General features: G+C 40.7%; 2 protein-coding genes across 6 annotated transcripts in view; one reads left to right on the forward strand and one right to left on the reverse strand.

Annotated features, from left to right (window-relative positions):
• Window positions 1-16,796, reverse strand: part of LOC134358447 (NFU1 iron-sulfur cluster scaffold homolog, mitochondrial-like) — a 40,533-nt gene extending 23,737 nt beyond the window's left edge. Inside the window, exons 1-3 of one of the 4 annotated variants that reach the window (XM_063070684.1) lie at window positions 16,693-16,796; window positions 14,507-14,616; window positions 2,897-2,941 (exon numbers count right to left, since the gene is read on the reverse strand). In XM_063070684.1, coding sequence (XP_062926754.1) covers window positions 2,897-2,941; window positions 14,507-14,616; window positions 16,693-16,754 — 217 coding nt within the window. In that variant the 5' untranslated portion in view covers window positions 16,755-16,796. Of the gene's footprint in view, window positions 1-2,896; window positions 2,942-14,506; window positions 14,617-16,523; window positions 16,666-16,692 lie in introns of those variants that run through there. The other 3 variants (XM_063070686.1, XM_063070687.1, XM_063070685.1) reach the window with 3 other exon arrangements.
• Window positions 16,797-17,218: 422 nt separating this feature from the next.
• LOC134358446 (progestin and adipoQ receptor family member 3-like) overlaps window positions 17,219-26,822 on the forward strand; it is a 45,329-nt gene continuing 35,725 nt past the window's right edge. The window contains exon 1 of one of the 2 annotated variants that reach the window (XM_063070683.1): window positions 17,219-17,389. Coding sequence is in view for 1 of the 2 variants with exons in the window: in XM_063070682.1 (XP_062926752.1) it covers window positions 22,652-22,673 (22 nt within the window). In the remaining variant the exon portion in view is untranslated. Of the gene's footprint in view, window positions 17,390-22,616; window positions 22,674-26,822 lie in introns of those variants that run through there. The other variant, XM_063070682.1, reaches the window with a different exon arrangement.

Raw genomic sequence — 26,822 nt, forward strand, 5'->3', positions numbered from 1 at the left:
CCACCTATCACCTGCCAATTCTTACTCCACCCTTCCTCCCACCTTTATTATAGCTGCTATCTTCCCTATTTCTTTCCGGGCCTGATAAAGGGTCTTAACCTGAAACATCGACTTTTCATTTCTTTCTATAGATGCTGCCTGCCTGACTAAGTTCCTCCAGCTCCCTTGTCTGTTGCTCCAGATTTCCAGCATCTAAAGCCTGTTCTGTCTTCTTTCTACTAATGGGAACAGGTTAATCTAACCTCCCCTCCTCAAAATAAATTAACAAATTTCAAGCGGGGAAGTTATGCTCCATTATATAGGGTACTGATGAGATCTAATGCTTTCCTTATTGAAGGAAGGTTGTTAATGAATTGAAGGAAATCTGAGTAACCTTACTAGCCCAATCTCTGAAACTGATATGTTGCCTTATGAAAAAAGCACGGACAGGAGCTTAGAGGGGGGGGATCTTAGTTGAAACTGAGGATCTTGACAGGGTGGATATGGAGAAAATGTTCTTTCCTAAGGGACAGTCCAGTCATTGTATGAAAATCCATTTCAGACAGAGATAAGGTAAAAAGGCGGTGGATACCAAGCCTTTGAATATTTCTTTCACTCAAATGGCAGTAGACACCAAATCTTTGAGTATTTCTGAGACAGATTCCTGTTAAACAAGTGGTAAAATGATACCCTGAGGACAGCAATACAAAGCTACAGTTAGTCAGAACAACCATTACGTTATTAAATGGTGGCGCAGGCTTGAGGAGCCAAGTAGTCTGCTCCAGTTCCTAAACTATATGTTTGTTGCAAATTAGCCCTTATCAACTCAAAAATCCACAGAATTTCTGATGTTCATGGAATCTGCCAACATTTCAATGCTCTAACCCAGCAAATCAAAAAAGCCGCAATCAGATTTCATGGTAGACAAAATATAAGCAACAAACACAAAATGCTGGAGGAACTCAGCAGGTCAGGCAGCATCTATGGAAAAGAGTACAGTCGACCTTATGGGCTGAGACCCTTCCGCAGGACTGTATTCTTTACCATCGATGCTGCCTAACCTGCTGAGTTCCTCCAGCATTTTGTGTGTGTTGCTTGGATTTCCAGCATCTGCAGATTTTCTCTTGTTCGAGACAATATATAAGGTCCCTTTATTTTGTTCCTGATCCAGATGATGCGGATAGATAAACTAATGCAACCAATAGTAACTAAAATGTGGACAATATTCCATACACAACTCAGAGTTCTACATTTCCTAACTGTACAAATTTAAATTGTGGCAACAACTGCATATTTTCTTATCTTACTCACAGAAAGTGAACAAGGAACACATGACATTAGTAATTTCTACTTTGCTGGACTATTCTATGAGATCTATTCACTAAGACGGTAGGGCAATTGCACAGAAATTGAGCACATTCAAATCTGAGAATCAGTGGATTTTAGGATTTCAAGGGATTTTGAGGATTTGGTAAAGAAGTGGCAATGTGGACTAGGTACATTGTCAGCCACAGTCTTACTGAATTGCAGAGTCAACTGGATGGAAATGTGGTGGTGGGTTGGTGAGGCTGGTTATATGCATATGCATGATACTATTTCTGTTTTTTTAAGGACTGTGATTTCTCATGCAAATTCGAGGAGTTAGTGTGCCTTAGCGGGATCCATAATATATTATTAAACAACCCATAAAATTGACAACATTCCTGCTGAGTTCCTCCAGTATTTTGTGTTTGTTTGTGCGTGTGTGTTGCTCAACACTGCTACTGTCTCAAAATGGTGTACTCATTTCTAAAAGACATAATTTCTACCATAATATTAGAATTGGAAGTCCAGACATTGATACGTCACCTATTCAGTTCACAAAAATCAATGTCAAGGTTATAAAAACAAACTCGGAACAAGGCTTGTTAACTCTTCATTACTTTTGGTTTCAAGTTCACATTTGAAATCAAGCTCAGCAAAGTAACTAACAGAACTATGACATTACTTTTTACTTTGAATTTGCAGTGAGCCACCCATGTTTATTGCTGCCCTATGAGAGGGGGAAAAGAACAATTATCTTTGTCCCATCCCCAATTGAGGACTTAGTCAAAGCTCAGCAGCAAGTTTACACACAGCGCCACAGTTATCCACCTGTAAATCCTGTCAAACGAAATAAGAAGATGGCAGAACAAGCATCGCCAATGGAATTGTTAATTCATTAACTTAGCTGTCTATCAAAGCTGCCAAATGCCCAATGTTTCCAACATTCAGAAACAATAAACACTATTTATTGTTTAAATAATTAATCAAACTAAAACATCTTTTTAAAAAGCCAACAATAAATTAAAAATAATTTGAACTATTGAACACACTGTAAAATATTTTCATTAATTTCTTGCAACAATTCTACCCCCTTGAACTCCAGATACCAGCTCTAAATTGCTGCAGGTTTGTTGAGTGTAAGTGCAGGGAAATGCAACATCAGATTCGATGAAGAACCCTGCCTCATTGTGGAGTCATGTAATTGCAAGTCACTGCTGAGAGCAAGTTCAGGACTCCTGTGTTTATGGATGTACATGAGCAAATGCTGGTAGTCATGGGGAACTGCAGGCACTGCCCTGTAAAATGCACCCACAATATAGATGAATTTAGCAGTCAGTCTGGAATATTGCCTGCTTAGGTGATACTATAGAATGATAATATATTTTAGATTACCCTAATTTAAGGAGATGAGCAGAACCACATTTCCTCCAATTGTATTCTGTAACTTTTAACATGCACCCGAAAACAGTCTCAGCTTAATATAACATCCCATGAGATTGTACTGCCTTCAATAAAATCGTGTATTCCTGGAAGTCATCATCTTTTACCAATGCCACCCATTGTAAATCTGGCTACCTACCTCACTGATGAAAAAGAGGTCATGATTGTTTACCTGCAGCTGAAAAGTGATTCCACCATGCTGTAGTCCAACAAGGCCCTATACAAATGGAAATACAATTGATTCTAAGCCACCAGTAGCAGCTTTTAAAAACCTTAGGGTATGTCCACACTACGCCGGATAATTTTGAAAACAAAGCTTTTTCTCTTCGTTTTGCCCTCCCGTCCACACTGAGCCGGCGTTTTCAGCCCCCGAAAACAGAGATTTTCGAAAACACTCTCTTAACAACACCACAAAAACAATGCTTTTTTCTGTTTCTGCTTGGTACTGCGCAAGCTGTTATAACACGCAGTTGGTGTGAACGGCGTAAGAGTTAAATTGTAAAGTGAGCTTTTTTGACTATTTAAAAACGCTGTCATGACGTGCCGGAACAGATGTTCGTTGTTTTCTTGAACGCCACCACCTAACAATTTCAGAACAGACGGCAACGAGACTGAAGCCAGAAGAGTTATGTACTCACCAAATACTTTGACCCATAGCTTACTGAATAAATAAGTATACTCACTTCGCTCTGTTTTCTGTCCTTGCTTGTATGAAGGTGGTTTACCTATTTATGCAAGTACTTCTCTGACAATAGATGTGCAACAGCCTAATGTAACATTGTATGGAAATACAAGATAACGCTGATGCAGACGTTTTATACATTTAACAAGGTGCTTTATTAATGCAACAGAGTTAGTCAGTTTTTCAATGTTCGTCGTCAGCTGGGTCATACTGTCCGTGAACTCTCTGTCGGTTGCCTCCATGCGCTCCAGTATTTGTTTTTTTAAAGTTTTAAGTCCTCCTGCGCGAGCGCCAAGAGCAATTCCTTTAAAGTTTTTCTACTCTGTAACTAGACAAACGCGCACGAAGTATACAGTTTCTTCTTCGCTTGTTTTCTGCGTGTCCTGCGCATGCCCAGTAGGAGGAGATTTGCCCAAATATCCGCCTAATGTGGACGGAGATATTTTGAAAAACGCTTAGTGTGGACGCCTGTCGTTTTTACTCGAAACCGGCGTTTTCAAAATTATCCGGCGTAGTGTGGACGTAGCCTTAGTTATTTTCATCCTGCCTTAGGCTGTTTGATCCGCAAGGTCATCCTGTCTTTTCTCTCTTATTGAGCTGGAGACAGTTTTAAAGGGTATTATATTGTTCCATAAATTCAATCTTTCATTCAAATCATTCACACTCAATATATATACATTTCTGTGCGTACTAAACAAGTGAAAAAAAACAACTCATGTTTCACCTTGCTCTTTGCTTGCAAGTAAGTACGATAGGAAAGGGTTAAACAATTCTTCCATGTTTAAATTATGTTAAAAATTACTTCATAGAACAGTAAGTCCAAGCAATAACTCTTCTGCTATAAAGTGTCCAAAGCACTTTAAAATTTTATATTGGAGTATTTGAAGTTTTTCAGCTCACTCAAGCAGTGTTGAAAACAATTATAAATACTAATAACAACAGGAATTCTGCAGATGCTGGAAATTCAAGCAACATACATCAAAGTTGCTGGTGAACGCAGCAGGCCAAGCAGCATCTATAGGAAGAGGCGCAGTCGACGTTTCAGGCCGAGACCCTTCGTCAGCGAGTCCTGACGAAGGGTCTCGGCCTGAAACGTCGACTGTGCCTCTTCCTATGGATGCTGCTTGGCCTGCTGCGTTCACCAGCAACTTTGATGTATGTTGCATAAATACTAATGGCAGCTAAGTCTATTTATACATTAAAATCTAATCTTTGGAGTTGATAAAGCAGATGTGCATTGTCTCTGCCTCATGTACAACTTCTTAATGTAAATTTTTCTGGCTATATTTTAACCAAACCTTTTGTTCCTCGTCCTAATAATATTCACAAGCTATACTTAAAAGGTAAAGTTTGCCCTTTTAGATAAGCAATATGTATTCAAAACACTGGCAATTTCATTGTGAGATTCCAGGAATAAGATAAAACTACTGGAGTAAAAGTAGCCAGCATTGCAGATAAATGTAATGCATTAACAAGGTGAGCTTTGTCTTCCACCTAGTGGCTGAAACCATACCTAACAGATTATTACTTGGTATGCAGACATTTCATTGAACTGTATAGAGAACAGAAAGTGCAGCAAAAAACATTTGTAAGATCTACTTTTGATTTATGTATAAAAATGAAAAAGCTGCAATTGCTTTTATATGTACCAATCAGAAACTAAACATTCTATACAGCAAAACACTTGATTTTGCAATTTTACCTGATTGCTTTAGATACACTTACACCAAACACAGTACACTGGAAATGATAAAAGAATTAAGTTGTATTTAAGATCTGAAGCCTCTCTGATGCAAATTGACAGCCCTGTACTGAAAAGAGATTTACTTCATCAACGAATACTTCTGTGATGTATGATAAGTTGCTTTAGGAGAGACAAGTCCCTTAACACATTGACAGAAATAACACACACCACTGAAAAAGTAATAAGAAGAAAGCATGTTGATGATTAGTCAGGATATCATCTCATACAGACACAGGATTGCCACGGTGCAGTGGAACAATAAAATCAGTCAAAATCAATTAAATCTAACACACTTGAGTGTTATGCAGAGGCTTTCATTGAATCTTAACCAAGGGCATCATTCATGCTTTCAAAGGGTAAATGCCAACTAATGAACATATAAATGAAAAATAATGTTCTTTTAAATGTCTGCTGGCATTTTGCTGCTATTTGAACCAATATGGTAACATGCACATGACAGCTCAATAGCAAAGGCTGTGTGCTGACTAACATGGATGTCAGATCCCATGACAGATTGTCAATAAACCTCACCAGTATTTTAACTCTCTTTGGAAGTTTTCATTAAGGCTTGATGCTTACAAAGATAAATGAGGTTTTCAACTAAAGTTGCTTGTTTAAAACCAACAGGATGGTGTTCTACTTAAAATATACCTCACAATGGCAGGTTACAATATAATCTTTGCTATTGTCGAGTAATTTAATGTATTCAGTTATACAAGAGTTGACCTTACCTATACACAAAGAACATCTCTGGTGCCACAAGCAGATATAATTTTTGAAATGAAATAAACGTAACATTTAGAGACACAAAATATAAAGCCAGATTTACAGCCTTTTATAGAAACTGATTCAGCATGGTACTCTCTCAACATTGATATTACATTTAGAACAAAAACTATTTTGTATTACCTAGCAAGGAGATTTGCAACTGCTGTATTAAAGTAGCACAGCAACAAAAATAAGCTCTTTTATTTACAAATACAGATCAATCTTAAGATGATTATTCGCAATTTGTAATTACAACTTTTTTCACGAGCAAAACAAGCGATGTGACACAAGCACCCCTCTCACCCACATTCTCCCCAGCATTCTGTACACTGCACCCTTCTTTATTATCATCTCCTCCTAGTTCCTGACAAGCCATTGTCAAAGTCATACTTTATTGATCCCGGGAGAAACTGGTTTTCGTTACAGTTGCACCATAAATAATTAAATAGTAATAAAACCATAAATAATTAAATAGTAATATGTAAATTATGCCAGGAAATAAGTCCAGGACCAGTCTATTGGCTCAGGGTGTCTGACCCTCCAAGGGAGGAGTTGTAAAGTTTGATGGCCACAGGCAGGAATGACTTCCTATGATGCTCTGTGTTGCATCTCGGTGGAATGAGTCTCTGGCTGAATGTACTCCTGTGCACTAACTACCACTGCCACCATAATCCTCCCACCGCACACCTCCCTCAGTCCCACTCCAGCTCCAAACTTACCTTCCAATATTTAATTTTATAATAAAACCATCATGCACTGATAGTTTGAGAACTAATGTGTTGTAAGAAATAAGGAAATTCATCAATGGACTCAGGACCAGGAAGCAGCAACAAAGAAGCGCTAGAGGATTAAACAGGTGTATAAAGGGAAGTGATGGACAAAGACACAGTAGCAAGCAGGATTGGGGTAGAAACTGGTCTACAACTGAAGAGAGAGGCAAAGGAGTGGGGGACGTCAGGAAATGGATGAAAGTGATATTGACGGAAGACACTGGGAAAGAAATTGGAGCTGCAGGGGTTCCTATAAAAATATACGTCCTTATTTAACCGCAGAAGGCAACCACTGGCTGGAACTTGGATTTATAGATTTGAAGATGTCACTTCCAAGGAAAGATAGCAACCTACAGAGGTACAACATAGAGGAGTCTGTCTGTTTGTATCTGTAAAAACTTGGACAGAAAATAATATAGGTTAATATTCCAGGTTTGAAGTCTCAAAAACCGGGAAAAAAATTGAAAAAACGAATGTTGGAAAATAAAATGCAAGTAAAGCACTAGTAAGAAATAAATGGATTCTGAAGATGCAACTGGAAAGAGTAACATTTAAGACAGGAGGAAAATATAAAGAAAGTAGAAAAGTTAACTTGTTTACTTTTGTGGTATTACTCAGGGAGTATGGCGCTGACAGTGGAAATTACATGTGATTGTAAGAATGTCATACTTCCTCTGACATTCATGTGTCACTAAGAGTCAAAGGATGGTTATACGGGAATCTTAAAGGAAAGCAAAAAGAATGAATGCATTTCCATAGGAAGGGGTCATATTTTCAGAATTAAGTGGTTATTATTCTCATCTTTCTCCTGTGAAATTCAGAGACAAACTATTTCACAGCAACCATAGAGAGGAAGTGTTCTATTTGACAATTTATGTGCAAGGAAAAAGCATTGGTAATTTTTGTCCATGCTCTATAGAATAACATTACTCAAGAGTACATGACGATAGCAAAGTAATTACTAGAATCAGAATTGGCAATTGTCGCGAAATTGGTGGTTTTGCAAAGCAGTACATTGCAATACATAGTAACAAAAATTATAAATTACAATAGCATATATAAAAAAAGGAAGTTGAATTAATTAAGTAGTGCAAAAAGAGAGGAAAAATAGACTGAGGTAGTGTTCATAGGTTCATTGTCCACTCAGAAATCTGATGGCGGACTGGAAGAAGCTGTTCCTGAGATATTGAGTGCGTGTCTTCAGGCTCCTGTACCTCTTCCCTGATGGTAGCAATGTGATCAGGGCTTGTCCTGGGTGTTGGGGGTCCTTAATGATGGATGCTGCCTTTTTGAGGCATCATGTTTTAAATGCTGGGCAGGCCAGCACCCAGGATGGAGCTGGCAGAGCTCACAACTTTCTACGACCTTTTCCGATCCAGTAAAGTGGCCCCTCTATACCAGATGGTGATGCATCCAGTATATCTGCAGAAATTTGTGAATGCCTTTGATGACATATTGTACTAACTCTCTAATGAAATATAGCCGCTGTCATGCCTCCTTTGTAATTGATTGCATCAATATTATATGCTGGGCCCAGGATAGAATCTCAGAGATGTTGACACTCAGGGATTTGGAGATGGTCACCCTTTCCACTCTGATCCCTTGATGATAATTGGTGTGTGTTCCCTCAACAGCCCCTTCCTGAAGTCCATTATCAATCCTTGATCTCACTGACGTTGGGTGCAAGATTGTTGCTGCGAACCACTCAACCAGGTGATCTATCTCGCTCATGTGTGCCTTCTCATCACCATCGGGAATTCTGCCAAAAATAGTTTTGTCATCAGCAAATTTGTAGATGCCATTTAAGGTGTGTCTAGCCACACAGAGAGGATACAGCAGAGGGCTAAGCACACATCCTTGAGGTACCAGTGTTGATTGTCAGCAAGGAAGATATGTTATTTCTGAACTGCACAGACTGTGGTCTCCCCAAGGATCCAGTTGCAGAGGCACAGGCTTTTGAGCTTGTTGTTTAGAACTGATGGTATGATTGTGTTGAATGCTGAGCTGTAGTCAATAAACAACAGACTGACAGACTATTGTCCAGGTGATCCAAGCTCCAGCAAACAGCCAGTGAGAATTCATCTGTTACAGACCTACTGTGGCAATGGGCAAATCGCAGCGGATGCAGGTCCTTGCTTAGGCAGGAGTTGATTCTAGCCATGACCAACCTCTCAAAGAACTTCATCACAGTAGATATGAATGCATTTGGGCGACAGTCATTGAGGCAGATCACCCTGCTCTTCTTGGGCACTGGTATGATAGTCACTCTTTTGAAGCAGGTGTGAACCTCCGACAGCAGCAGCGAGAGACTGAAGATGTCCTTGAACACTCATGCCAGCTGGTTGGCGCAAGTTTTCAGAGCCCCACCATCAGGGCCTAACACCTCGCGAGGATTCACCCTCTTGAAAGATGTTCTGACGTCGGCCTCCAAGACAGAGATCACAGGATCACCGAATGCAGCAGGGATTCACTCAGGTGTAGTTTTATTCTCCCTTTCAAAGTGTGCATAAAAGGCATTCAGTTCACCTGGGAGTGAATCATCACAGCCGTTCATGATGTTAGGTTTCACTCTGTCAGAAGTAATGGCCTGCAAGCCCTGCTAGAGCTGGCATGCATCTGATTCTGTCTCTAACCTCAATCGGAATTGTTTTCTCACCCTTAAAATAGCCTTCCATAGATCATACCCAGACTTCTTGTAGACTTCGGGATCACAGGCCTTGAATGTCACAGACCTAGCCTTCAGCAGATTACAAATCTCTTGGTTCATCCATGGCTTTTCGTTTGGTTATGTCTAGTATGTTCTCAAAGGCACACACTCATCCATACAGGTCTTGAAGAAGTCGGTGACAACTGTGGTATATTCATTCATACTAGAAGATGAATCCCTGAACATGGTCCCCGCCCACTGACTCAAAGCAGTCCTTATAAGCACTACTCCACCTCCCTTGAACGCATCTTCTTGGTCCTCACCACCGTTCCTGCGTTCTTTAGTCTCTGCCTATATGCTGGGAGTGGAATACAGCCGGATGATCAGACTTTCCAAAATGTAAGCATGGGATGGCATCATAAGCATTCTTGATGGTGGTATAACAGTAGTCAAGTGTGTAGGCTCCTCTGGGTCTACAGGTGGTACACAGGTAGAAATTGTTCAGGAATTTCCTCAATATGGCCTTGTTGGAATCTCTTGCAATGATAGGGAAGACATCAGAGTGTGTGGTTCCATGCCTGCTGACTAAGTTGCTCAGTTCTTCCAATACCTGCCTGATATTGGCCTGAGGTGGAATGTACGCCAGGATGATGACAGAAAACTCTTGGCAGATAAAATGGACGGCATTTGATCGCTAGATGTTCCAGGTCAGGTGAGCGGGACTGAGACAGAACTGCCAACTTTGTGTACCACAATGAGTTAATCATAAAGCATACTCCACATCCTCTGCCTTTAAAAGACTCAGCTGTTGTCTTTGCAGAGAATCGTGAAACCATCAAACTGCAGCATCGTGTCCAAAATGGTGGGAGATAGCCATGTTTCTGTGAAACAAAGTATAAAGCAGTCCTTGGTGTCCCTGCGGTATAGCAACCTTGCTCTGAGGTCTGCAATTTTATTTTCAAGAGACTGTACATTCCTAGCAGGATTGTCAGGAGTGGGGGTCTGAAGCCTCTGCATTTCAATCATAGTGGGGATGGCAGCAAGAGAGTGGGAAGGAGGCACAATGTTTTGTGGGCTTAAGTTAATTTAAGAGGTTATTGCCTTTATTGACAGCCATGAATTTGCATTAGGGCTGGACAAAAACCCACAAACTGTGGACATTTTCTCTTCTCTCTCTTTCGTCAGGCCAAAGATATAAATGCCTGGAAGCACATACCACCAGCCTCAAGGCAGCTTCTATAGCATTCTTATAAGACTATTGAACAACCTGCTAGTACAATAAGATGGACTCTTGACCTCACAATCTACTTTGTTATGGCTGGAGTTCCTCTCTGTGCCTCGTGGCACATTGGGCCATTTCTTTAGCACTTATTGTTTTTTTACAAGGCCAAGTGGCTAGCTCTTCGCTCAACCCAACACGGATGGAAAGCATGCAAGGAGCTGGCTGGATTCGAACCCGGCACCAGTTGCCTAAAAGTCCTGTGCAGATGTCACTACAGCACCAGTCGGTTACTTTGTAATGGCCTTGCACCTTATTGTCTACCTGCAGTACATTTTCTCTGTAACTGTAACATTTTATTCTGCACACTGTTTTATTTTATTCTACTGTAATCTCGCACTGAATTGATCTGCTGGTTTGACTTTCTTAACTGCTTGACCTTACACTTACAGTGCCTATGAAACGTATTCACCTCTCTTGGAAGTTTTCATGTTTTATTGTTTTATAACATTGAATCACAGTGGATTTAATTTGCCTTTTTTGACACTGATCAACAGAAAAAGACACTTTCGTGTCAAAGTGAAAATAAATCTCTTCAAAGTGATCCAAGGTAACTACAAATATAAAACACAAAATAATTGATTGCATAAGTATTCATCACCTCCCCCCCGCCGCTTTAATATGACACATCAAATCATCACTGGCGCAGCCAAGGTAATTCAATTGACTAGTAAAAATACACCTGTATCTGGAAAGTCCAACTGCTGGTGAGTCAGTATCTTGGCAAAAACTACACCATGAAGACAAAAGAACACTCCAAGCAATTCCACGAAAAGGTTATTGAAAAGCACAAGTCAGGAGAGGGATACAAGATAATCACTGAAAATCCTTTGGAGTATTGTTAAGTCAATCATCAAGAAATGGAAAGAACATGGCACAGGTGTAAATCTGCCTGGAGTAGGCTGTCCTCAAAAACTGAGTGACCGTGCAAGCAAGGGGCTAAGTGAGACCTATGACAGCTCTGGGGGAGTTACAAGCTTGAGTGGCTGAGATGGGAGAGACTGCACATACAACAACTGTTGTCTGAGTGCTTCACCAGTCGCAGCTTTATGGGAGAGTGGCAAACAGAAAACCACTGTTGAAAAAACTCACACGAAATCTTGGCTAGAGTTTGCGAGAAGGCATGTGGGAAACTCTAAAGTCAGCTGGAAGAAGGTTCAATGGTCTGATGAAACCAAAATTGAGCTTTTTGGGAATCAGACTAATTGTTATATTTGGTGTATGCCTAACACTGCACATCATCAAAAATACACCATTTCCACCATGAAGCATAGTGGTGGCTGCATCATTCTGTGGGGATGCTTCAATGCAGCAGGCCCTGGAAGGCTTGTGAAGGTAGAGGGTAAATTGAATGAAGCAAAATACAGGGAAATCTTGGAGTAAAGCCTGATGCAGACTGCAAGAGAACTGCAACTTGGGAGGGGTTTTGTTTTCCAGCAAGGCAATAACCCTCAAGCTTAAAGCCAAAGCTACACAGGAATGGCTTAAAAACAACAAAGTTAATGTCCTAGAGTGACCAAGTCAGAGTCAAGACCTCAATGCAATTGAGAATTTGTGGATGGACTTGAAAAGGTCTGTTCACTCAAGATCCCCATGCAATCTGACAGAGCTTGAGCAGTTTTGTAAAGAATGGGGAAAAATTGCAGAGTCCAGATGTACAAAGCTGGTAGAGACCTATCACCCAGATTCAAGACTATGATTGCTGCCAAAGGTGCATCTACTAAATACCGACTTGAAGGGGGTGAATAAGTATGCAATCAAATATTTTATGTTTAATAATTATTATAAATTTAGACCAATTTGTAGAAAGTTGTTTTCACCTTGACAGGAAAGAGTCTTTTCTACTGTTCAGTATCAAAAAAGCGAAATTAAATCCACTGTGATTCAATGTTATAAAACAATAAAACACGAAAGCTTCTGGGGTGGGGGGGGGGAGAATACTTTTTATAACACTGTTTCTGTATTGAAATCCATTTGCCACTCCTCAGCCCACTTCCCCAACTGATCAAGAGACCCCTGTAATCTACAAAAACTGTACTCATTATCAACATCATCATCTAAATTCTCCCCATTCTTTAGCTCTGTACCTCAATGTGTCCAGGATGACCAGACATCTTCTCTACTAATTTACTCATCTGGTAATACTGACACTGTTGTAAAGCAAACTATTCCAGTTTTTCTGACCTCTCTATATACACATCTCTGGTGCTGGTGTTGTACTACTCCCCTGCAACCTCTCTTAAAAGGTCTTGACATCTTACTTAAACTATATAAATTTGTGATGCTCAGAAATAACTGAGTTATTAATGCGATTTATAAATGTTCAGCTACAACCTCCTTGGCTTTGTACTCTATACAATATCACTGAATGAACTTTATTACTGATATAGTTCGCTAGAATTCATTTGCAGGTTAAAATTCCCCAACACACATTTCTTTGGTCTTTAAGGAACATCTGATCTCTGGAGGTACCCTACACTATTATGGTTCACAATTACCATCCTGAAAGTTATCTTCAAACATATGGAGAAAGAGCTTCTTCCAGATGAAATGCAAAGGACTTCCAATTCCCCAGCATTCAGCATCGGGAGAATACCTGAATCAGCTGCTGAAAGACAAACAACGGCCGGCTTTCAGTCTCCACCTACAGTGCCATGTTTTGATTAAAAGGTTACAGTACACTGTATTTGTATTTTCCTTTTTATTGGTTTTCGGTAAGGTATAAACACAATCAGGATTGCATACTTGTTCTGGTGTTAGATTTTCATTGGCGACTCTTTAAAAATTTAATGCTGTAATGTAACGTATAAAAACAATCAGCAACATAGACTTATTCTGCCGCTAGATTTTCATTATTTGCAAATGCTTTAAAAATTCAATGCCACGCCTTTTCTTAAATTTCTGCAAACAGCCTGCTGAATATTCAATTACCAAATTTCAGTTCATGGTGATATATATTTGCTTGTTTCATGATCAACGTACCATTAATTGGCATATATTCACTCCGTTTATTCGGATTTTGCAGGTTTTCAGATTTTGGAATTTCAGGTAAGGGGTCCTTAACCTGTATAGCCAGATTTTTGAATAGTCTTTCTGAATTTGCAGATTAGTTAAAATAGAAAGCAAAATCTAGCAACCTAATTTAACACCAAGGGAAGATTTCTTAACTGCAAAAACATGAAAAGGAACAAGCTTAGAATCTTATTGGAAATGGTAAGTAAAGATACCTGGCTGCAATTAAAACTTAAGCACTGTTTTAAGGAATACATTGAAAAAAAGATTTAAGAGATGCAAAAACACAAATATATTTTGTTCTGGTGTCCATTAATAGCTCTCAAGAAAAACAAATTACTTGTCAAGACATGAGATTTTGCAGGGGCTGGGAATCCCGAACAACGTACACAAAATGCTGGAAGGACTCAGCAAGTTGGGTAGCATCAATGGAGGAGAATAAACATTTGAGCCAAGGCCCTTCACCAGGAATGGAAAGGACAATGGGAATGGGAAGACAAAGTGGAACCACAGGAAGGGGATCAGAAGGGACAAGGGGTGAGGTCTTACCTATTATCAGTTAGCTTGTATTCCTCCCCCCGTGTTCTTATTCTGGCTTCTGCTCCCTTCTTTTCCATTCCTGATGAAGGGTCATACCCTGAAACATCAACTGTTTATTCCCCTCCACAGATACTACCTGTCTTGCTGAGCTCCTCCAGCAATTTGTGTGTGTGATGCTTAAGCCTCTTCTTGATGCCTTGTAGAGCTGATAATGGAATGGAGGACAACTTATACCAACACAACAGATTCAGGGGCAGTTCAACCAGAATTTACAGCACTATATCAAGCATACCTTTCTCATGCATGACAGAAGTAATTCAAGATGATACAACAAACATACCAGTGGCAAATTCAGTTCCAGATGGAATCAGAAACATTGGTCCCTTTAGGTATCTTGAAGTTGAACTCAAAGCAGAATGAACATTTCTTAGATTACTTCTGAAGACCAGGCTAAAATTTAAAACAAACAGAATGAAATTGCTTACGTAAGTTTAAGAATTACACTTCTGCATTACAAATATTATGTCAAAATACTGCCTTAAAGGTGTTTTAGTAAAGGACATCTAAGGCTGTGGTGATAAGAAGGGAAGAACAGGGAGGGCAAAAAAGGAAACAATTCATTTTTTAAATTAGTTTATCTAATTAACAAATGATATTTCTTGGTTTACTTTTTCCATCTGTGTAGATTAGAAATGGAAGCAGAAAAATACTATGAACCTTTTACGAGCATACTTAAAAGACCTGGAACGAGTTTGTGTGACTTTCTAGAAACAAAAGCATAAAAGTTATTACATTTAATGTGCAGAAACTGCTGTGCACAACAGCAATATTACCAAAGGTAATTGCCGTACATTTATTTGATGAGGTGATGGTAATTGGAACGCATTTCTGATTATTCTAAAATGAGTGACTTAGGTGGACTATTTTAGTGGATCTGAACTTCAGACTCTTAAGTCACATAACCACCATGCAAGACTGTTAGTTTTCCTTTTCTAAAGGACATGATTGAACAAGATTTTGATTTTACAATCTCGTATTTTCATAGTTACAATTAAGTAAGATTAAGCAAGTTAAAAGAATATGACCGTCAAATAGTAGATAACTTTTCCCAAATCCACCTTAATAACCAAATTCGAAATGACTGTGTCCTTGTGTAACTAAAATCTAATCCTTACAATTTGCGGCAAATTTAGTTATATTTGCTTTTGACACTCAATGGATCTGAATATGGAGACATGCACCAAGCTGTAATTTTCACAGAAATAACCAACTAGTACCTAACTTTTGAGTTACTTATATTTAACTTGCCTAATTACTGTAGCTTCCCTTATTCCTTCTATACCTATGCCTGTGTACAATCAGCCAGAATAAGAAACCGTGCAAACAATTAAGTTAATTAATGGAATTACTGTGTAGACAATTTGTATTATAATATTGGCACTAAATAAATGAAGGTTATATTCAATAAGTAGGAATTGATCATTAACGTCAAAAACAGAAAATGCTCAGAAAAATTAACAGGTCAGTTAGCATCTGTGGAAATGTTTCAGGACCATGGCCCTTCTGAAAGAGACTGAATCTTAGGAGACTAGATGTTGTGGTTCAATGTTTGGAATACAGACAATGTTGGCTAGATTGAATGCACCTTTTATTTAAAAAAATAACATATCCACAGACACATAGAACAAACTGCCAGAGTAATTTGACAAATTAAACAGCATCTGTGGACTCAAAGGAATGATCAACGTGTTGGATGGAGACCCTTCAACGGGACTCATTTGATACACTAAGTTCCTCCAGAAGTGTGTTTTGTGCTTCAGATTTCACCACCTGCAGGTTCTTGAGTCCACACCACTGGGTAGCTCTGTCAAGTCTATTGTCATGTGCACAAGTACAGTGACGTAGATACAATGAAAAACTTGCAGCAGCAACACAGAGAACATAAAATATACTGCACATAAACTACACACCGTTATGCCATACAGTGTAAAAACTGTACGAAAGCAAGACCATGGTGCAACAACAAAAAGAAACAATCTGTTTGGTGGACTGTCGTGTTCTTTCGTTGAGATGGGGTTAGGGTTGTGCAGGTAGTTTCAAGAGCCTAAGGGTTGTAGGAAAGTAGTTGTTCCTGTTCATAGGTATTACAGTTCCCCCCCCCCAAAAAAAAAGTGAATAATAAATTTAAAAACAAAACCCACAACTGGAAACTCAAGTTTTTGCATTTGGGACTAAAGCCCTGCCAGTAAACAAATTACAGACTGATCACCAAACTGGCCATACAGTAACAGAGACCGGCCCAAGTGAAAGATGAATGTTTTCCAAAAGGTTTCAGTTCCCAGACATAAATCACCAACCCAGGGGAGTTCAGACCACAGGCGGGACTTCGGCCCAAGTGATTCAGGAAGCTGAGCGGCGCGGGTTTTCAATATCCCGCCGCCAGATCTACGTGACGAGGCAAAGCCACAGCCAGAGTGTCCCCGGTCGGAGGTGATGCTGGGGAGTAGGGAAGGTGCAGCTCCAGACCTGCTTGCTGGCCGCCATCGCCCGAGCAGTAACCACAACCTCCGGCCGCCCAGCGACGCCATCGCTGACTGCTGCAAGGACCCCACCTCCTCCTCGCATACTGCCTGCTTCCCCACCCGAGGAACACCTCGGAATCACAACCACCGCCTTTCATTCCAGTTTGGGGAGTTCATAGATCTAAAGGAAAGATTTTGGGGGAAAAACAAAAATATTAAATTAAAAATAAGCATGCACAGCGGGGCCGACTTTGAGAGCTGTGAGGCCCCCAGGCCCGTTTGATTCCTGTCTGTGCGGGATAGTGCGAGAGTGGTGTTGCAGAATGGCACCGTGAACAGAAATATGCAAAATACACTGGGTAAATCTAGATTATTTAGCACCCTTGAGTTTCTTCTGTTGAAATTTTTATTAAGCAAGCAGAAAAATAGACGTTGACCATAGTGAGATTGCAATAGGCTGCACCATCACGTTGATAGTTCCGGCAAACGTGCATGCGGGTCGTACTACGCATGCGCATACACGGCGGCCGGTCGCATGTCATGTTCATTCAGTTCTTTGGTTGAATGGCGAAAGCATTTGCTACTTGAACAGATGAAATGTGGAAATCTGTGCTATTGCCTTTTATTTTAGCAGCATGCTTTTAAACAGAGATTGAACTGGGCGTCTCAATATGGAATTCATGATTTTTTCATTAATTTCAGTAAGTAATAAATACAGCTGTATCTTTACAGCTTCTTGTAACGTAGCATTTTATAGAAACGTTATCCTTTTCGAGTACAGTACTTCAAACAGTTGGAATATTGCATTTTCTGTACTGTCAGTGTCAAATCTGCAGTGCATCAGCCAGATAAAGTGAATTTGTAATGCGAAATTATGTTTTGCGGACAATCATCTTGTCTTTATAAAACCCTTTGAACAGAACGTGAGTGATACAGTGGCGCAACTGGTCTCACGACTGGTGAGTCGGGATTCAACCTTGACTCCTGGTACTGCCTTGTAATTGTATGTTCTCCCTGGACCGCTTGCATTTCTTCCCACTTCCCAAAGACGTGGAGTTTGGCGTATTAATTGGCCAGATATTATCCCTCGGTGTTGGCAAACGGTATGGGGCAGTTGATGGGAATGGGATTTATGTAAATGAGAGCTTGATGGTCAGCGTGGACTTGAGGACCGACGGGCCCGTTTCCATGCAATATACTGTACAGTAACTCTGACATCTAATTTCTACCGTGAAATATAATCTACAAGTGAACGGTCTTTCCATGACATTGCAATGACTTGTGTGCAATATTATAGAAATTAAAAATCCGAGTGATTTATTTACAACATTACGTGTCTGGGTAAATACAGTAGACAAAACTTGATTTCCACAGACCCAAACAATAAATTTCCCAAGCTGTTTTAGTATTATTTAGGCCTACACATTGCAAATAATTATGCAACTGTACAGCAAAATATCTGTGAGATAAGAAACAGGAAGATGCTGTTTAAAAAAATCAGTTTGATAAGATTAAAATATAGCTATTGCTTGTGTTTTTTGATTGGTTTACTTACTATGTAGACTTGTTGTAAATGCTGCAAATTGTGGATGCAGTGCTGTGTAATTGCTTTTAGTCTCAATCATTGTTGGAATTTTTAGATATTTTCCCTCAAAGTTTCTGCTTGTGTATCATTTAGAAAGTCAGAAAATGTGACAATTTGGTCAGGTATGTCATTTTAGGGAAGCAAGACTTGATTACTTTCTCTTGACTTTTTTTTGGTTTGGGTGATTTATATTCATTCTGTCTGTTTAATTTGAAACATGAAGGGCATAATGTCAATGGCAATGCAGTTGAATTATGGAGACCTTTATGCTCGCAAATCATATTGTCCCACATCCAGTACTCAAATACAGTGCAGCGTTTCTTCCCATTCTAACAAATTGCTTTTAAGGCTTACACTCAATTCAAAGATCTCTGGACTACAAGACGTGTGGGAGTGGCGGGGTGGAGGATGGAATGCTTTTTGAGAATTTTGCACAGTATTATGTAAACAATGCACATATAAATATGACAGATGTAGAAATTGAAAAATAGTTTAAATGTTTTAAATCTATTAGAGTTCAAAATTTTTCAGTGATTTAAATTACATTTTATGAAATTACTTGTTTGGCTATAATGTTTGCCAAGCACTGGTTATGCCACTGAAAAACTGGTTTCCAACTGAAGTGCCACATCCTTGACGTGGTTGCCTTAATCATGAGAATTGTCCTCAGCTCCTCCCTCACTACCATTCAGGCCTCAGACAGTTCTTCCATGTGAGGCTACACTTCACCTGTGAGTCTGTTGCGGTCATCTCCTGTATCCAGTGTGGCCTCCTCTATATCAGTGAGACCCAATGCAGATTGGGAAACCACTTCACTGAGCAGCTACGCTCTGTCTGCCAGAAAAAGCAGGATCTCCCAGCGGCCACCCATTTTATCTCCACTTCCCATTCCCATTCCGATATGTCTATCTGTGGCCTTCTCTACTGTCATGATGAGGCCACACTTAGATCAGATTAGATTAGATTCAACTTTATTGTCATTGTGCTGAGTACAGATACAAAGCCAATGAAATGCAGTTAGCATCTGACCAGAAATGCAAAGAATAGTGTTATTTACAAAATAACTGTGAATAAAAAGTAAGTGCTACAGCACACAAATATAAAGTACTGAGACAGTACAATATGGGTGCAATACTGCTTAGCGCTGTGATGTGAGGTTCAGCAGGGTCACAGCCTCAGGGAAGAAGCTGTTCCTGTGCCTGCTGGTGCGGGAGTGGCGGCTCCTGTAGCGCCTACCGGATGGGAGGAGAGTAAAAAGTCCATGGTTAGGGTGAGGTGCATCCTTGATAATGCTTTTCACCCTGCTCAGGCAGCGTTTATGGTAGATGTTCTCAATGGTGGGCAATTGGGTGCCAATAATCTGCTGGACAGTTTTCACCACACACTGGAGTGCTTTGGGGTCCGATACGGGACAATTGCCATACCACACTGAGATGCAGTTGGTGAGTATGCTCTCAATGGTACAGCGGTAAAAGTCCGTCAGTATCCTGGGACAGAGGTGAGCTTTCTTCGTGCTCCGCAGGAAATAAAGGCGCTGTTGTGCCTTTTTGATCAGGGTGGAGGAGTTCAGGGACCAGGTGAGATCCTCGGAAATGTGGACACCAAGGAATTTGAAGCTTGATACACGCTCCAGTACCGCTCCGTTGATGTAGATGGGGATGTGAGTGTGGCTCCAAGCATGCCTGAAGTCCACAATGATCTCCTTGGTCTTCTGGGTGTTAAGGACCAGGTTGTTGTCAGCACACCACACGGCCAGGTGTTGGATCTCATCCCTGTTGGCCATCTCATCATCCCCTCTGATCAGACCAACCACTGTGGTGTCATCTGTGAACTTGATTATGGAGTTAGAACCATATACAGGAATGCAGTCATAGGTGAAAAGGGAGTACAGAAGAGGGCTCAGCACACAGCCTTGAGGCACACCAGTGTTCAGGGTGAGAGTGGAAGAGGAGAGGTTGCCCAACTTAACTGGTTGGGGTCTGTCAGTCAGAAAGTCCAAGGTCCAATTGCGGACGGATGAGCTGATACCAAGCTGGCAAAGTTTGGCGATCAGCTTGGAGGGGATCACAGTATTGAATGCCGAACTAAAGTGAATGAACAGCATTTTGACATCAGAGTTGGGGCTGTCCAGGTGGGTCAGGGCAGAGTGAAGTGCCATGGCGATGGCGGTTCTCTGTTGACCTGTTGGTGCGATAGGCAAATTGATGGGGGTCCAGGGTAGTGGGCAGACAGGATTTCAGATGTGATAGAACCAGTCCCTCAAAGCACTTTGCAATGATAGGGGTGAGTAGGGGAACAACAACGTACATTTCATCTCGGTCGCCTCCACCTGATGGCATGAACATCAATTCCTTGAATTTCTGGTAATGCCCCCCCCCCATTCCCCATTCCCCATTCCCCACTCCCCACTCCCATTTCCCTCTCACCTCACCCCTTTATCAGCCCATCACCTCACCCCTTTATCAGCCCATCACCTCACCTCTTTATCAGCCCATCACCTCACCTCTTTATCAGTCCATCACCTCACCTCTTTATCAGTCCATCACCTCACCTCTTTATCAGTCCATCACCTTATCTCTTTATCAGCCTATCACCTCCCTCACATTGGTGCTCCTCCCCCTTCACTTTATTCCATGGCCTTCTGTCCTCTCCTATCTAATTTCCCCTTCTCCAGTCCTGCAGCTCTTTCACCAATCAACTTCCCAGCTCCTTACTTCACCACACCCCCCTCCTCCCAGTTTCACCTATCACCTTGTGGTTTTTTCCTCCCCCTCCCTCCCACTTTCTGACTCTGACTCCTCATTCTTCATCATTTTTTCCAGTGCTGTTGAAGGGTCTCGGCCCAAAACAGCAACTGTACTGTTCTCCGTAGATAGTGCCTGGCCTGCTGAGTTCCTCCAGCAATTAGTGTATGTTGCTATCATTTGAGACTTAAGGTGTGTGCATCAAACTAGAAGTACTGTCATGCTTCTACTTAATCAATTGGCTTCTCATTATCTTGTGTTCCGAGATACAGTGGAAAAATGTGTTTTGCTTTGCTACCCATACAACTAATTTCATCAGTTCAGAAAGCTGAGGTAGTTCAAGGGAGAAGCAGCACCGGAATGCAGAATATAATGGTGTAGTTAGAGGCAGGCGACTGAGTGTCATACCATGACAAGGTAGATTATCAGCTAAAGTGTCAACTGAGTTTACCAGAAACTAAAGATTTGCCCTGATCTTGACAGAGTCAAGCAGTCACCACTTCCAAACCATTCTGCTCATTTTCTCTTCTAGTACTGTCTGTGTGGAGTTCGATGTTCTTCCAGTGCTCCCGTTTCCTTCCATGTCCCCAAAATGTTCAAGTTTGTGGGTTATATGGCCACTATAACTATCTCTGCAGTGTGGGTGAGAGTTGAGATCTGGATCTATGTTGATGGGAATGTGGGGGAATATTGAATGAATGAGTGTTTTTTTAAAAAATAAGTGTAGTTGATGGTCAGTGCGGATAGTATGGGCTTGTTTCTGTGCTTATCTCCCTACGACAGCATTGTGCTGATGTGGGCTGTTAGTTTAACTCTCTTCTTCCCATTGTTTCAAGGTTTTGAAACTTGAGTTTTCACTCAGGTGCTGTAACTACCTCTCCATTCTGCTGCTCTAACATCAACCTATCAGGCCCAGATTCCCTTTTCTCCTTGCTCTCTAATTAAGCTAAGGGTTAATAAAATTGCGATGTAGAAGCCTCAAGAAAATGGCTGTCCTGTACAATTACTGCCAATGTTCTTATCATTTATCAGGTACACACAGAATAGAACTGTTGGATTTTCAATTTGCTGTGTAATTCAATGCAGAAAAATCAAGCCAAGCCCAGAATTCTTTGTGCAAAGAATGCAGATTTAGATCTTGCATAGATTAAAGCAAATGAACAAACGTAGTCATGGCTAAACAAGTCTACAGGTAAGGACGTCCCTTACTTCACTGCTGGGATCGTGGCTGCTTCCTTTTATTTTACAAATAGTATTTAATTTTAGGTGTTGAAGCAGACATTAAGTATAGGCAAATCCAGTTTCATTTTAAGTTTTCACTGTTGTAATCAGTATTTATTTTTTGAAAGCAGATATCGCTTTCTGATTTGTGCTGACCTCATTTTGTGGCTTCACCAAAATCCAAAGAAAAATTTCATACAAGACTTGGGTAAAATCCTATAGAGAGAACAGTTTGCAAGAATTGTGACTCCTAAGAATCAGAATACAGATCTTACAATTCTCAACTAGTGTCTTGAACAACAAAATGCAATTGTATATTTTTAACATAGCAAGTTGTCTGAGATGCTGCATCAAAACATAATTGGACAAAAGCTGACACGTCATTCTTCTGTGCTTCAAGCAGAGACTGAATAATGGAGGACTGTTATTGCAACAGTGAGTAGACTTCAAAATCTGAATGATCTTTGTGAATGTAATGTAAGCGCAGAAAGGTGCAAAGTTCACTACTTGAGATTTTCTGTGTAAGAGAATTTTAGTGTTGTGCAGGAGCTGTCGAACAGGAAAGATTTTTGATAGGAATTTACCAACTAATGTCAGGAAGTGAGTAGCTGGAGGAGGAAGAACATAATTAGACAGGGAATAAAGTCAGGAATAAATGGCAATTATTTTCAAAGTTAAATTGTATTCTGGCTAATTCACCTGGAACAGGATCTGCCAATTCTGTTCCTTTTACACTGGACAATTGGAGTGCTACACATATTTAGTTCTGCTCACAAGAGATTCCCTGCGAAATGAATACATAAATATTTGACGAGCATAGACTCATAACTATTTAAGCATTTAGATTAGCTGCAGATAGATTTCCATTAGGTTCAGTGGACTCTAACTTTCTGTAGACTTCCTTTTTGGTATCTTAATAAAATAATGAGTGCCAACTCCAGGTAGGAGTTGTTGCAGAGAATCCCACTCTCTCCAGATGTGATTTAGATTGCTTCAAATCTTGATTGGAAAACACCTTTGGGTTAATACCAACTCTAGGCTGGTGTTATAAAAAGGATATTGAGACACTGATGAAGGTGTAGGTTGATATATTAGAATTGGAAATGAGAAGTGTATGGTCATGCACTTTAGTGGAAAGAATAAAGGTGTAAATTGTTTTCTAAAGGGGAGAGAACTCAGAAATGAGAGGTTAAAAAAGAGAGGAGGGGGTTCCAATGCAGGATTCCCGAAAGTAAACTTGCAGGTTGAGTCAGTAGCAAGGAAGGCAAATGCAACATCAGATTCATTTTGAGAGGACTAGAATATAAAAGCAAGGATGCAATGCTGAGGATTTATAAGGTGTCGGTCAAACCATATTTGGAATATTGTGAGCTCCCTATTTGAGAAAAAGAGGTGCAGGCTTTGGAGAGGGTTCCGAGGAGATTGACAAGAATGATTCCAAGGATGAAAGAGTTAATGTATGAGGAGTATACAATGACTGGGCCTGTACTCACTAGAGTCTAGAAGGATGAGGGGGATTTAGAAGCATGAAATCTACTGAATATTGAAAGGCCTGGTTGGAGTAAACATGGAGATTATGTTCCAGTAATGGGAGAGTCGAAGACAAGAAGGCACAGCCTCAGAATAAAAGGTGGTGAGGACATGAGTGAGATTTTTCTCTTAGCCAGGGTGGTGAATCTATGGAATTCATTGCCATCGACAGTTGTGGAGGACAAGTCATTGGGTGTATTTAAAGTAGAGGTTAAAGAATGCCAAAGGTTGTGGGGAGAAGGCAGAAGAAGTTGTAAAATATTACCAACCTCTCATCCTTACACCAGAATTACCCTCATCTCCTCCATTTCCTAGATATGCACCCTTTTCTCAACTTCCCATCACCTTAATAGAAATAGAGTTCCTCTTGCCTTTACCTAACACCCCATGAGCCTGGGCATCCAACTCATCATTCTTTGTAACTTCCGCCATCTTCACCAGGATCCTACCATCAAACACATCTTTCCCTTCCCTCCCCTACCCCACACTCTCTGTGATTCCTTTGTCCACTTGTCCCTTCCAATTAATCTCCCTCCTGGCACTTAAACCTTGCAAGTGGAAGAAGTTCTACTCCTGTCCATTCACCTCCTCCCTTTCCTCCATTCAGGGCGACAAATAGTCTTTCCAGGTGAGGCAACACTTTGGGGTCGGGGTCGTCTAGTGTATTAGGTGCTCCTGATTTGGCCTGTACATTGGTGAGATCCGATGTAGATCGGGAATGCTTTATCGAGCACCTTCTCTCCATCCGCAACAAGCAGGATTTCCAATCCCCATTCCCATTCCAATTCGACATGTTGGTTCATAGCCTCCTCGGGGTGGACGAGTAACACCTCACATTCTGTTTGTGTAGCCTCCAATCTGATAACATTATCGATTTCTCCTAACTTCTGGTAATTTTCCCTCTCCCCCTTCCCTCTTCTTCTATTCCCAATTCTGGCTCCCCTCTTACCTTTTCTACTCACTCGCCTAGCACCTCCCCTGGTGCTCCTCCTTCCTTTTCTCCCATGGTCCACTCTCCTCTCCTATCAGATTCCTCCTTCTTCAGCTCTTTACTATTTCCACCTATCACCTCACAACTTCATTCCCCCTGCTCCTGCACTCACCTACCTCCCCCCCTCACCTGGCTTCATCTATCACCTGCCAGTTTGTGCTGTTCCCCCCCCCCACCTCATTGTTCTGCCTTCTTCCCCTTTCCAGTCCTGATGAAGGATCTCAGCCTGAGTTGTTGACACTTTATTTCTTTTCATAGGTGCTGCCTGACCTGCTGAGTTACTCCAGGCATTTTAAATATGATACTCTGGATTTTCAGCACCTGCAGAATATTGGCAAAATATTACTAGCTAGAACTTTTTTTTTGGGGGGGGGAGGTGAATTAAAGAATGCAAAACAATTGACAAAAGAAAAATTAGAGGACCTGATTGTTTCTAGAGGGAGGAGTGAGGGGTTCAGGAACAGAGGCCACAAATATAATATTCAGGTTGTACATTTGTAATGATAACAAGTGTTAGTGTTTGCCACCATTACAAAGGCACACACATGCACAGTAAAACCTGTTGGACCAAAAATTGTACTGAGTTTTTTAAAATTTCTATTTTGGACTTTTAAAATATGTAATGCTTTCTACTTCCTGTTTGTTGTCTGAAAAAAAAATCTTCACTGGGTCTGGTTGCTTCACCAACTCAACACCACCAAAGCACAAGACAATATTTAGGTCTTGCGTCTGACTGTAACCCATAGCAGGTAAGCAAAATTCCTTGTAGATGAATCACTTGGGCCTATATGCAGTTTTCTTCCAGGTCAGTCATGTATGTTGTCACTTTGTTACTGAATAGTCCTTCTGGGTAAGGATTTTTACAAAAAATCCAAGGGAAAAATTCTTTCTGAAAGAAAGTTTTGAATATACCCTAGGACCCTGGGAGATAATGCTTCCCTGTGCAGTTGGATCCATGTCTTTCTGACTAACAGATGTAATCGGTAAGGATAGGCAGCAACATCTGCCCTGATTATTCTAAACACTGGTGCTCCACAAGGTCGTGTCCAGAGCCCACTACTCTACCTCCTGTACACTCATGACTCCGTGGCTAACTGCACCTACAAGCTTGCAGATAATACCACCTCTGGCAGCTGCACCTCAAGAAACAATGGATTGGAGTACAGGGAAGTGATAGAGAGAACGTCAGCAAAACAAAAGAGCTGGTCATTAACTTCAGAAAGTTCTCCTGACTATATGAACAGTGCTGAGACTGAGATGGATGATTGCTTTTAAGTTCCGAGGTGTGAACATTACCAATAGCCTGAACTGCTCCAACCAAGAAAACTGACCAACACCTCAAATTCTTTAGGAGGCTTAAGAAATTTGGCACGTCCCTGTAAGCCCTTACCAATTTTTATCGATGCGCCATGAAAGCATACTGTTTGGATACATAATGACTTGGTATGGCAACTGCTCTACATGTAACTGCAAGAAACAGCAGAGAATTGTGGAGACAGCTCAGCATATCATAGCAACCAGCCTCCTCTGTGGATGCTCTATACTTCTTGCTACCTCTGCAAAGAAGCCAACATAAAAGACCCCACCTAGCCCAGAAGTTCAAGGACAGTTTCTGCCCTACTGTTATCAAACTCTTGAATGGATCTATGATGCGATAAGATGGACTTGGCCTCACAATCTACCTCATTATGACCTTGCACTTTATCGTTTACCTGCACTGCACTCTTTTGGTGGTTTTTACACTTTATTCTGCATTGTTATTGTTTTACCTTATTCTAGCTGAATGCACTGTGTAATGATTTGATCTGTATAAACAGTATGCAAGACAAGCTTTTCACTGTATCTTGGTAGATATGACAATAATAAAACAACATCAATATAGATTTCACTCTCGTAGGAGTTTTTAAGCTGAACCATGTGGACGCATTTAAGGTGCAGATAGATCATAAAAGGGAACTGAAGGGTATTTTGATGGGGTAATTTTCAGAGAATTGATTGCTAGGAGGAGACTATGGTAAATTACAAATCCTAGAATGGATGTGTTGTGCCAGATGGCTTGTATG

Source organism: Mobula hypostoma, chromosome 18, assembly GCF_963921235.1.
Source record: "Mobula hypostoma chromosome 18, sMobHyp1.1, whole genome shotgun sequence".
In the NCBI taxonomy this organism is placed as follows: domain Eukaryota; kingdom Metazoa; phylum Chordata; class Chondrichthyes; order Myliobatiformes; family Myliobatidae; genus Mobula; species Mobula hypostoma.